The sequence below is a fragment of the Eurypyga helias genome, unplaced genomic scaffold (assembly GCF_000690775.1).
Source record: "Eurypyga helias isolate BGI_N326 unplaced genomic scaffold, ASM69077v1 scaffold6531, whole genome shotgun sequence".
In the NCBI taxonomy this organism is placed as follows: Eukaryota; Metazoa; Chordata; class Aves; order Eurypygiformes; family Eurypygidae; genus Eurypyga; species Eurypyga helias.
Genome location: NW_010230081.1, coordinates 5,635 through 19,301, shown reverse-complemented (window position 1 = coordinate 19,301; position 13,667 = coordinate 5,635). Strand labels below are relative to the sequence as shown.

Below are 13,667 nucleotides of genomic sequence, written 5' to 3'. Positions count from 1 at the left end.
ACGTATCTCGTGTCCCATTTCACTCATACAATTAACCTATACACATGCAAATTTAAGTGGGTGAAAAAAAAAAAGTATGCATGTGCAAATATACAGAAGTTGGAGAAAAGTCGTCTTCTGTGCCAAATTAGATGTATAAAGGAAAAAAAAAGACATTTTGAGAGGAAAAGGGCATTTATGTTCAGTGTTGAATGTATGAAGCAAGCCCCTGTTCTTCATATGTAGACATATACTTTGTGATACACCAAAAATTAAATATGATATCAAGTCCAATGTGAATACTTTGAAATTCTTGTAAAAACTGCAATATGAAGGTAATCGGTCTCCCTTAAATTCTATTAAAGATTACGTATTTAAAGTGAACTGCCTAACTTCTAACTACCAAATTTATAAAGAATTTCTATTATTGAAAGTTCAAAACAGCTTCACTGTTCAATATCTGTATTTCTATCAAGACCCTGAACTGCAAATTTGGTTATTAGCAAAATGATAATGTAACTTGGTATTCATGTTGATAAACTGAAAATGTCTTGAAATGTCACAGCAGCAAATACATTACAGTTACAGTGAGGTTTTTCAGTAGGAGTGTGACACAACCCTTAAATAATTTTTAAGTAGTCATAACATCAACTAACCAGCACGTTTAAACAGAAAAACCAAACGACCCAAAACCATTCTCAAGCTCATTCTGTGCACATTATGAACATGCTCTAAGTTGCATTCCAACTTTCTTTTTAACCTTACAATTACCTTACTTGTCAAACTAAAAAGGAAAGTTATGTTAAAGTTTAAATTATTTTATGCTCTTAGTATTCCATCTTATTTCATATTTAATAATTCTATAACTACAGTATTTCTCAGGTTCCATAAGTGTACACCTTGTAAACACCAATTTCTTTCTAAAACCAACAACAAAATTTTCTTAAAATGATAAAAAAAATGCAGTTTATGCCTGCTAAACACACATTTTTTAGTAATGAAATGTTTTCCTTACTTGTATAGGATATTTAAGTAACAATGAACTTCTTTTTTTTCACAGAATGTACTATATCCTACTAATACTTCACAAATCCACTTCCTGGTAAGGAGCTAGCTTTTTAAAAAAATCCCTTGACTTGAATAATCTGAGTTACTTACAATTTATTGCAAGTATTCTGTGAAGTATAAAAGTCTGCTAAACCCTTGGTCATGTATTTCCGTAATAAGATGGATTATTGAATGGGTAGAGTGGTTCTTCACCAATTAAAAAGTATGCTTCACATGACAAATACTTGTTCTCCCAAAACATTTTTATGCTATCGACTACTAAATAAAACCTGAATCTTTTCACCTATTTATACAAGGATTATATTAAATACACGCTATCAGAATTAAGTGAGCAACTCTGTAATTCTGTCCACAGTGAAAACCCTGAATAAAACTATTTTTCAAAAGGCATGTGTGTGGTTTTTGAACGGTATAGTTTCACGTCTTCTGTCAGAGTGAGCATATGTACTTCTCACGCAGTGTGTGTATACAGACAGACATACACACACACAAAACAATTCGCTAACGATTATTCTACACAGGCTTGCTACTGGGTTTGCAGCTGCCAGTCCCTGAATCTGTCATATTAAATAAGCCAGTATCTGGTAATCGGAGTTTCTTCTTCGGCGGAGTCTTCAACGTTCCAGATCTTTCTTTTACTTTATATTCTAAAGTGCTGTGAGGTACCCCATAAATTCCTTGTGCTTTGGAAACACTCATTTTCCCACTCATTACCATTGCAATTGCTTCTTCCATTATTTCATGATCATACTGCCGATAGCGGCCACGTTTTTTTCTTGGTTGCTTATTATCTTTACGATCCAAGCTATCTTCCGTGTTTTCTGAGGTTCCATCTACCGTCCCATTCTTAGCATTAAGACACAAAGGAGAGAGGTCCCCATGCAGAAAGTAGGAGTCAACACTTGAGTGAGTTACAGGTCCAGAACATTCAATTTTGTTCTGTTTAGGGAGTATATTTTTCAATTTCTGAAGAGCTGATCCTTCTAGGACTGAGGAGGTTTTAGAAACGTGGTACATAACATCCAGAAGACCAGCAGTATCAGACTGTGGTTTGGACACAGAACTTACTCTTAGCTGAGGAATTTTTAATTGTACAGTAGGACTTGACGTTTCATATTGTAGATTTTCACTTTTTTCTTTAAACTGAGTGACCATTCTCTGCAGAGTTAACTGGTGGAGGTAACTGGAAGCTGTTGGGAATTTTAATTCTGAGGTTTCAAGTAGACTGAGTTTACTTTTTTCTGTGCGCTCTGCTTGAGCTCTTGCCCACAAGGCTACTTTTTGTAGGACTGCACAAGTTTCTTTACTGTCTTTAAATGAATAACTATCATTGAAATCTCGAGTTTTGCTTTTAAAAGGTGCAGGCTTTCCTGCTGGTAAGGCTTCTAAGTGGAGAAGTAAAGTTTTTTGAGGTATGCCATAAAGTATGCCTGCTTTATTTATGTCCAGTGCTCCAGACTGAATGTCTTTCAAAGCTTTTGAGAGCAAACCATCTGCAAACTCAGCACTTCTTTCCACATAGTCCTCTCTGTGTCTGTGTAGTCTCCTGGATGGATGGAATGAAACGATGGTAAACTGATGTATGAGAGACTCTCACACAGCTATGGAAGGGAAGGGTCCACTCCTTTATTATACTCCTTGCTTCGGTAACATCACTGCTTCTGATACTTTTAAGCCTTTGAGATGTGGTAGTTAAAGGATTATCCTAGCAAAATGTTACAGTTCTGGTAGGACAGTGCATCAGAAAAAAAAAATCATACCGTGGCTTCTACAGCAGCCCTTCCAAGAACTTTATACCCTAGCTCAGTATTTGGCAATACTCTCATGCGCTTGCTACGTTCCCTCGTTCGCATGCTTGCAGAGCAACACGAGTGTAATTTAATGATACAATTAACATTCCGTTAAATACCCAAATCCTGAAGGAGTTTTTGTTAGTAGAAACGTGACGTTACCGCTAAACAAGTAATAAAAGAGTCAACCCCCTCATAGAAAATTTGCAGCAATAAGTACATAACTACACACAAACATCCCAGACTTACACAAAACTAGGCTTTCTACTACAATAAAGTGCTGTAGTTAACAATCAAGTCAATTTTGGCAAAATAAAACACAGTTTTAACAAACTTCTAGCCACTACTGACAGCTCTCTAATTACAAAGTCATACCCGCTTTAAAGCTTCTTCGCATCAGCAAATTAATGAAATGCAATTTTACATCATTCAACAAATACTGCTATTGTCGTCCTATTTGGGGTAAGTTATTTGGTAAGACGTACAGGTGACAAAAAGGGTCCTGCTATGGCTAGTGGATGGGAGGATGCCAAGAGCATAACAAAATCCGACAGAACAATGCATTTCACTAGCTTTGTGGCAGCTTTCAGCAGATGCAGTAACGTTTTGTCTTGCTGAATAAAGAAATTTAACCGTTTGCCACCACACACCATAGTCAGAACCATGATGTGAGTACAAGCATGATGATTAAGAGCTCTCTCTCTCGCGCGCTCGCTCGCTCTCTCTCTTATTAAGGAGTATTATAGTCATTTAAATTGTTCATGTTAGTTGAATATTTTAATTCTAAACAGTAACATGGTCGGGTTTGTCCAAAATGGAAGTTTCCTAAGTAAACTCCGAAAGAATAGCTTTAAGTTTTCTTCTACTATCCTACTACTTTTAATGTGTTACGTAATCAATTTTCAGTTCATTTTTAGTAACATGAACTAAAGTTTGGTGATTGTTCTGATAACTTTTCTTTAAACAGAAAAAAAAAGGAAAAAGACAAATGAAACATGATATATACGTAGACACACACTTATGAGTGACAAAAATTCTTCTGAAAGCAAAATAGGAACCACACGTGTGTGTCAGTATATACAAATATGTTATGAACATAAAACCTGACTTCAGAGAAGAGAAACCTGGATTGTCTTTTACGTAAACCAAAGAGAGTCCCAAATGTCGCTTACCCAGACACTGAGTTTTCAGAACACAATGGATCATGTTTTGGTTCTTCCAACCTTGCGCTTTTCTTTGTAGAGAGATCTAGCACTCCATCCCCTGCAAAGAACACGTAGTGGTGAGGGCAGTGATTTAAAGATAATCTCAGAAACTGTTAGGAAACGTTTGTGCCTGTGGCACAATTTTTAAGCAGTTCCTGTATCTTGTAAAATCCCTGACAGCACCTTCCTTCAACAGTGTCAGCTGTCAGCAAATGGGTTCATATATTTAATTTGTAACAAAACTTTAAAAAATTAAAATAAAAAAACAACTCACTCAGAAATAATAAACTTTAAACGAAGAATTTGACTTACACAAAAACAGGTAAGCACTTTCCCCAAGAAATCACGTATGCATAGATACTGCACTGTTTACTTTCAAGGCAACCAAAGCATATGCATCATCATAGTATGAAGTGCATTGTTTACAGTAGGTAGGTATGAATAAACAAGCCTGACGCTGGAGTTAAAACTGACATAACTAAATCATAGGCTTACAGGGTAATTCAGGCTACTGGGGATCTGGGGTCTCTAAGACCAACCTCCTGCTCAGAGCAGGGTCAGCTATCAGACCAGACCAGGTTGCTGCATGAGAAGGCAGCACCCCAGTAACTGCGAAGAGAGCTCGAGCCCAATATAGAGTTTTAAGCATAAGAATTATGTCATTAAAGGTTCTAATAGTTTGTTCATACATATTCCCCCTGCTGCACCCACATACATGTAATAGTGAACCTAGAGAAACAGAAAGACCTCAACTGGGGTGGGAGCCTGCTCTGTTAAGTCACTGCTAAATGTTAGATTCAAGGTTTATGGTTGGCTGTTGAAGTCTGTGCTGTACTGAAATAAAAACCATGTTTTGTTCAAATCAATATTTAAGAACACTGAAAATTAAAGAAACTAATTACCACCTGAAATACTCCTTCTAGCTTAAGTTTTTGTTAAAAAAAAACACAACACATTTCAATTATAGATAAATCCCCTAAGTGTATTTAACTTCATGCCTTGCTTCTCTGTTTCAAACTCAGGCTGCTTTGTGTGCCTGAGCTCTGTGAATCCAAGTCTGAGTCCCAACATGCAGCTCAACATTCACCTCCACAAGCAGCCCTGTGCTAACCCTGTTATGTTAGTGTCACTTCCGTACCACTGCCTATTATTTCTAAACCACGAACCAGCTGTGCACATTTTCCCACGGCCTCAGGTGCGGACATGAAACACTGGCTGAATAGTTCAAATGCCGACACGCGAGTAAGAAGTCAGAAAAATTGTTAGGGTGACTTTCCTTTATACTCATATGATGAAGAAAGAGTTTGTGTAATAATCAAACCCAGCTATTTGTTTTGGGCTGTTTTTAATAATTTTTGACTGTTTTTCCTCAACTATTTTGTATTATTTGAGAAAGGGTAAAGAGAGAAAAAACAGCATCATAAGGGCAAAAGTATTTCTAAGTATGCCACTTGTATAAAACGCTCCTTTTCTCCTGAACACATTCCTTTCCATTGTTTTTTAACCCTAAGAAAGTTGAAGGATAGTCTAAAACAGACTAGTTAATGCTAATTCACCTTTCTGATACAGTGATATTCCAGAAGAAAAAGCCAATTGAACCCACTACAGGAATACTCTACAGGGACTATTTGGCCTACGCAGCTGTAAAGTATCCCAAACACCTAAGCTCGGAGTGTTCCCGAGTCCTGTGCAACAGACCGATTTCATCTGTAGTCAGAGCATGCAACGTACATCTCCCTTAAGTGCTTGCGTGTTCCTTCTCACAACAGCTGATCTTCAGCTCATATTCACAAGCACTACGATACAAGAAGTTTAGGAGAGGGTGCTGGGCAAGGGGATTGGAGAAAAAACACCTTCAAATTTCACAACTCAATTTATGAAGAGCTAATCATCTCTATTCAATTAAAAAAAAAAACCTAAGTAGATTTTTGAGGAAAAAAACCACACCAACAAATAAAACCCAAAGACTCTTGCCAGATTCCATAGTGAAATCCAAACAACGTAATTTTCACTTCCAATTTCTCAGAATTTTTGACAACACAAGGCCACCAGTAAGTTGAGAAATGACCCGAAAGAAAACAGTACTGAAAATGCAGGCCCCTGAAACAAAAAATTCAGTACATTTTGGACCCCTACAGGACAAGCAGAACTGAAGAGTCATTTCAGGTTCAAGACAGTTGGTCCATCCAACACAGGAAATGTGTCATGAAGGGTATGGACTCCTCCCTGAAAACAGTGCTTTATGTGAAGATGATTCTCAGTGAACGCAGTGAAAAAGAACCATGCCAGAAATTTGCTATACATACAAAATACCTGATAATGCCACCACTTACCAGGCTTTTATTCAGTGATTTCTCTCAAATAAGAAAAACAAACCAATAAATCAAACAACAGAAAACCTCCAAAATCAATGCAGAAAGGACTGATAAATTTAACTTTCTACCTAAAGATACACAGTAGCTCCTGGTTTTGGTAGAAGTCAGTGTTTTGTAGTAGTATCAGTTACTGTAACAATGAAGAAGCACCTACAATCTGTAGGAAAGTGAAAGCATTTGCTATAAAGCTTTAAGAGACAATGAAACGCTCCCTAACGAACGGGACGTATGTAAATATACACAGAGACGTTCGCTTTGGTTCATGAGGTACAGAAGTTTGCAGAGAGGCATCCTACAGGTGCACAACGAACCTCAGGAACCTGTTGCTTGCAAGGTAGGAATAATTTTTGTAAACCGAGCCACAATTCTCTGTTATTTCTATCAAATCACTCCAAGTAAGTATTTAAGCAAGAATTCTGGCCCGGAACTGAATGACATCAGGAACAGAAAAACCACTCTCTATGGTGTTTTGTCAGAGGACATGGAATTACTTCCACTCTTCAGCTGAAGCCGTGACTACCAAGACGACAGTCTTCATAAATGGTACTCCGACACTGGATAACACAGAAATAAGTTATTCTAGGTTCCTCAGGTCTGCTGCTCACTTAAACTTCTAATTAAGATATTTCTGTGCAAATTGAATGATTCTAATCCTCAGAGAGATGTGTCAGCCTCTGGCCTCTGCGTCCCAGTCCCAGATCATCAGGTGCAGTAATACCAAGATATAACTAAGCGTGATCAAAGGCCAATCTTCAAAATAATCAGTACCACAATCACTTGAAACTCCCCCAGACTAGTGATGTTAGAGAAAGGCGGGGAGGAGGAGCATGTAGCAGAGACTGCACAGGTCGCCCTAGAGTTCCTATGGTCAGTACTGCTGTACTGACTCTAGCAAACCCCCGTTTTGCTCTGAGTTTCAGGACAGCTCTCACTAGTACTACGAACTGCCTTACTAGGTCAGGCAACTCTTACTCTACTGGGAAATAAAGTTCCCAGTCTCCAGCTGTGGGAAAATCTCCACTCCTACTGTGGGAGAGCAGGTCAGCCTGGAGACCACCTGCAGCTCATTCCTCTCCTGCTCTCCCAGTAGCCGCTAAGTTGGATCAGCGATCCGAGACCCATCCCTGCTACTCTAGCTTTAGTTTCTGGATGTGGCCGTTACGGGGAAGTTGTCCAAGGCCTTTTTTGAACGCAGCGACATTGTCCATCTCCACAACCTCCTGTCACAGCAGTTCCTGATGTTCACAAACTGCTGTGCAGAAGTTGCCCGTTATCTGTTCTTCCCTCCTAAGAAGTTTCAGCGAGCCCTGACTAGTTCTCACTTGTGAGATTTAGTAAAGAGCAGCTCTCCCTTTACCTCACCCATCATACTGTGGTAAACCTCAACCAGGGTTTTCATAGCAACAAAATGACACTGTCTTGTCTTCAATCCCTTTCCCGATGAGGCCTTGCCTTCTGCTGGCTATTTGCTGTGCCTCTGCACGTGGAAACAGTCTTTTCAAACTGTCAGTATGAGTGCCAAAGCCTTTTATTAGTTCGTACCTACGGCCTTGCTCACCCCCTTTCTGCTGACCCGAGGTGCTATTCTGCAAAACGACAAACTGCCAGATGAGAAGTATGTACATGGCTATATACTGGGTGACCACAGCAGGGTCTTGGCAGCATCTGTGAGAAGAGGCGAGGGGCTGCCCTGTGCCGGACACGTATGGCTCTAGCCAGCTCCAACAGACCCGCTGCAGGGCACGGCACGGCACAGCCCAGCCCAGCAGCCCCTTGCGGGGAGCCTCTGGGAGAACGTATTTAAGAGAGGGCAAAAGGTGCCAGATGGGAAAAGAGAACAAAAAAAGAGGGAGAAAGCAGCAGAGGGAAACCCAATGGCAGAGAGAAACCATTAGGTACAGATTGTGGATTCTCCCCCACCCACTCCTCCTGCACTACTGGGGTGCAGGTGGTTGCAAGGCAATCTGGAGTGAGGCGGACCCGAGGAAAGGGGGAGGAAAGGTCGTATTACGACACGTCTTTGTTTCCCACTACCTGGATTGATAAACATCCATTTTAATAGGCAAAAATACATTCATTTTCCCCAAGCAGAGTCAGTTTTGCCCATGATGGCGAGTGGGAAGCAATGACCGTGTCCTTAACTCATGAGCCCTTTCCTGTCCTTCCCATTTTCTCCCTGTGCCTGGGAACCAAGCAAGCAAGTGTCAGACAAGCAGCTTGGCTGTCAGCCACCATGGCAGCCAAGGAAGAAATAAACACCTACTCCTCTCAAAGTACCACCCTTTTAGGGTGACCTCGTCATGCAGCAGTATTAAACAGTTTCTTAACTTGCATGTGCTGTAAATATACTCACCTTTGGGGACCCAGGATACGTACCTACAAAACGCACAGTATCCTCCTTAGTACCTATAGCAAGAACAGTATAGCAGGAAAATAAAACGTAATTTTCACTAAGCATTTGGAATTCTTTCACTAGCCCTGAACATAGCAAATCAAGAGGCCACGCATCCTATGATCCCAGTCGCCATACTAACATCAGTGTGGATTTCCAAGAGACAGGAAACCACTTTTCAAAAATTCAGAACTGTTTCCAAATTCTGGTCCACTATTCAGAAATCCTTATTTTGATGCGAGTTTTGGTGAAATCACAAGCACATTGTTAAACTGGATAATAAAGTGCTACGTTAAATAATTTAAACACAGTTTTTGACTTGGATTATCCTTCTTTTTCCTACTTCTTCAATAATAGCCAACAACAACAAAGCTACAGGACAGCTGTAAAAAGTTCACACAGCAAAATGTCATGCACTGCTAGCTACCTTCTGATGTCTTCCAATTCATGAAGAATCAGTGAAACAAGGAAATCTACGCAAATGCTCTTGCATGTTTCTGCAATGTTTACACTCTTCTCATGATACAGCAACAAGAGTAAGCTTGTGTAGCTTAACTAGCACATTATTTATGCGTGCAGCTTATACTTCTGCCTCTTGCAAGTCACTTCGCTTAGCAGCTTGTGAGGGATGAACTCTCCCATATCAATCAAGGCAAAGAAACTCTGCAACCAGTTAGCTACTCCTAGGAACACTCTCCAAAGATCTCAGCATCATGACTGCACAAGAAAATCATAAGTTGCTGCAGGATATTACAAGACTGTTCCTCACTCAATGTTTTATTCTGCAAGGATGCTGTTTTTTTCACTGGCTGAGTCTGGAGGACAAGTAATATTGCAAAAAAAACCCCACATTAACGCCCTATTTTTGTCAGATGCAGTGCATGCAAACCACATTTGCTTTCACTACGCAGAGTATTCTTTTCAAGGCCTGGACAGTCTTAAGAGTTACATGGATTAGGAACTATCTGCTGTCAGTTACACAGATGTGGGACTCTGCTATCAGTCAGGCACCAGCTGAACGTACCAGGATGCCAGTGCTTAATGATTCAGTACTGAATGATACAGTACCAGGGGTGCAATGGGTTCACAGAGTCACAGTGGTAGGGGTTGGAAGGGAGCTCTAGAGTTCATCTAGTCCAACACCCCTGCCAGAGCAGGATCACCTAGCTAGAGCCCCACCCAGCCCCTCTCTCACTCCCCATCCTCTACAGGAGGGTGGGGAGAAATAAGACAAAAAGGTCATCAAGATAAATACAGGGAGATCACTTACCAATTACCATCAGAGGCATAACAAACTCAGGGAAAATTCATTTATTGCAAATTATAAGATAGATTTGGATAGTGAGAAGAAAACAAAAATGAAAGCATCTCCCCCCCACACCTTTTCCCAAGGCTCAATTTCACTCCCAAATCCCCTACCCCTCTTGCCCCCCATCCTGAGATGGCACAGGCAGGATTGGGGGTTACAGTCAGTACAACTCCACTCTACAGGTCCTTCCCCCCTCACACTTTTCCCCTGCTCCACTGTGGGTTCTACACAAGCCACAGTTCCTTCAGGAAATACCTAACTGCTCCAGTGCAGGGTCTTCCATGTGCTGCAAGGGAATACCTGCTCCACCATGGGCTTCTCCATGTGCTGAAGGGATATACCTGCTCTGGTGCCTGGAGCACCTCTGCCCCCTCCTTCTCTGACCTTCCTGTTTCTCATTGCCTTGCCTATCCAGCATTTTTGTTCTTAAAAATCTGTTTTCAGAGAGGCACCACCAACCTCCCTGACTCTGGCCTGTGGTGGGTCTGTCGCAGAGCTGGCTGTGCCGAGTACAGGAAGCCCCCGACCTCTTCTCACAGGAGCCACCCCTGCAGCCTTCCCCAGCTACCAAAACATGTAAACCCACCACACAGGGTCAGACCTGAATACTTCGGGAAGATAGTGTCATCCAGACGTCTGCAGTGGCAAAACCTTTTTTTCAATACTGAGCTACCATTTAGCTTGGAACTGCTCAGTGCCAAGAAAATATGCTTCTAGTGACCTGGAAAATAAAAGAGTTCCTCATGCCTTTCAACTTAAGTCCTATGGTCATTGTCATAGTAAAGGAACAAGACTGTGTTTTATTATTTAGATCATTTATTTTAAAGACAACTACTGTAAATACAAAGCACCTGCCTAAACAGAAAATGGACTTGAATTTCTGTTTAGGTCATTACCTGTTTCTCAGGAGTTGAATTAAAAAGACTTAAAACTTTGAGGAACCATCAGAGCAATGTACAAATTTGACCTTCCTGCTCTGTTACAGTCACTTCCATTTGGAAACTGTAGCAGCAATTACAAATAGCAAACCGTATAAAGTGTCACATGACAATTAAAAGACACTACTAAGAAAGGAGCCATGGTATAGCTTTTGTGAGTCTCCAGACTGAATATACATTGTTCGCCATAGAGTAATGTATTCTTAATAATAATCCAGTGAAAAAATGTCACAATTTCCTACTGTGAGCACGTAACCCTTCAATATATCCAAGCTTTCTTGAGGAAAAGGACAGGAGTGAGGGGTAGGTAGTATAATACATAGTCCCTGACAATAGCTAATTGAAAGAGCTTTTAATGAACGATTGCACCTAGAACACAAGGCAAATAAGAAGAGCAGGCTTTATTCCATCATGCTCTTATTTGCTTGTGTTGGTACCACTACAGTGGAAACTGAAAATAGCTCAAAATTGATATGTTCGTGGGAAACAGGAAGCACAGTACAGCTTCTCTAGCAGGTAAGGTGGCTTGAAACAAGGCTACCATCGCACATCGGCCAAGCACTCCAGCAAATGCGGCAGCCTAAGTTCTGAGAGCCTACAGTCTCTTACAGCGCACAGGTTTTACACGGCGAACTACGCACGCTGAGCAACTGCTATAGCCTCAGGTGTTTCGCTGAAGACACACATTCTAAACTTGTTTACTCTCATTATAAGAACAATTCCAATATTAAAAAAAAAAATGTAAACACCTCAAATCTCTACACTTTATACCCAAACCATTCTGTGATGTCTTTTGGACAAAAGATCAATAGATTTTCAAATCGCTGAAGGTGGCAGGAAACTTTCTTCTCATCCCTGCCTCGTTCACTCTCTACCTTCCCTTTCATGCCTCAGAAATTTATTTTGGCTCAGCGAGGGGCAGAACCTCTCTTTGGGGACTCTTGCTCCCTCACGGACATTTTGCACTAGTTGTTCTTTACAACCAGCTGCTGAAGGAAGCAACAGGCTATAGCACTGATATCAGGGAAGTACTTTCATTGCCCTCGCAAGAGAAGCCTGCTTCAACCTGGCCCGCTGTGAGCCTCTGAAATCTGTCAGTCATCCATAGCAGAGCACAGCAGAGACTTTCTCAGGATTTAATTTGCACAAGGTATTTACTAAACCCAGACATTAACAGGTTTCTGCTGACCACACAGAACAAAAGCAGGAATTTCACAATTTCTTAATGTTTCTGCTGTAAAAGAGAAGGAATGCTTAAAATTTAATCTAGAACACGTATGTTTAGCAAAGTAAGTACACGTCAGAACTCTCCTCCCTCTCTTCAGTATTCTAAAGCTGAGAAATTCTGATGCCACTAACTCAGACGCAGGCACTCAGAAATGAGAATATTTATCTGCTAGCACACAACATACGTGTGTTTGGAAAGGTTTGGGGTTTTTTTTTTTTTAACCATTCCCTTATAACATTTTTTCTGGTGTTAAACACTTTAGAGGAAACATGATTTAAGTTGATGCACCTCATTTTAATCACATAGGATCGTTCCTCCCCTCCCCCCATATACTGATTACTATGGAAAGACAAAACAGGTATTTGACACAGACATGGGATTTTTTTAAGGCAGTAAGACATAATAAGATAATAAATGACAGCAGAACACAGATAAGCAGGTACAGAAATTTACCTTGCTGAGTATTCTGTTCTTGAGTTCGATTCACAGTGAGGTCTAGAGGGCTATCCTGTTCTTCCTGAAGGGAGTTTTCCGTTTGGTTCATTTGGATACTTTTACATATCAGACTTGGTTCAAACGATGAACCATTTCTGTTCTCTTGAATTTTGCTACTTTTTGAAATGTACTCAATTGCAAACTGACGGATCATTTTTTTCATTAATTCCTGAGCAACTAGGGGAATGTTAGGATCACAGTTCTGAGGAAGATCTAGGAATAAGAAAAAACAACAACAACATAGGCAACAGATATATTAAAAAAATTACTTTTCTTTAAATAAATACTTCCTATAAGCAAAATAAAAGCGTGTAATAAGTTTATGTGTAATGAACACATTAATTCAGATGCCCAGTAAGTTTTTATGAGCATTCCTAACTGGAGGTCACTTGGAATAACATGTTTAGCACATATCAGTAATTCTTGCCTTATTCCTCTACCATAGCATGCAAGTCAAATTATGTGGGTATTATTGTTGGTAAGTTGAATTTTCATTTGCAGACTGATCATTCTCTGCTTTGAATGAATTTTGAATAAAAACAGTTAAAATTTAAGCTACGAATTAATACATAAAGAAATTACTTTCAAAGAACAACTAATGATTAGATTGCAATGTCAAAACTGACATAATGCTACTTGAAGTGTCCCATATGAATTGTAGCAATTGAGTTTTACAACAAAGTTTTCATTGTAAAATCTTACAGGATTTTCAGGACATTTCCAAAGTGCTACCAATGAAAACATTAGGGAGAAAAGCTTTATTTCCTGTTCTAAACTCTATGTACCCATTTTTTGTTTGTGTATGTAACAGTCCCGTGGAAAGAAGCGTTTAATTTTAAAACCACAAAAATAATAAAAGGATCAAACATGAGATACCTATGGCTTTAA

At 40.0% G+C, this 13,667-nt stretch overlaps 1 protein-coding gene across 1 annotated transcript; it reads right to left on the bottom strand.

Moving 5' to 3' along the window:
• Positions 1-401: 401 nt before the first annotated feature.
• On the bottom strand, positions 402-12,992 carry LCORL (ligand dependent nuclear receptor corepressor-like; the record flags this gene model as incomplete). The annotated part of the gene is made up of 3 exons (XM_010160614.1): positions 402-2,593; positions 4,010-4,100; positions 12,738-12,992. Coding segments are annotated over 3 exons (1,379 nt in total), but the record flags the coding sequence as incomplete, so codon positions are not given.
• Positions 12,993-13,667: the final 675 nt, after the last annotated feature.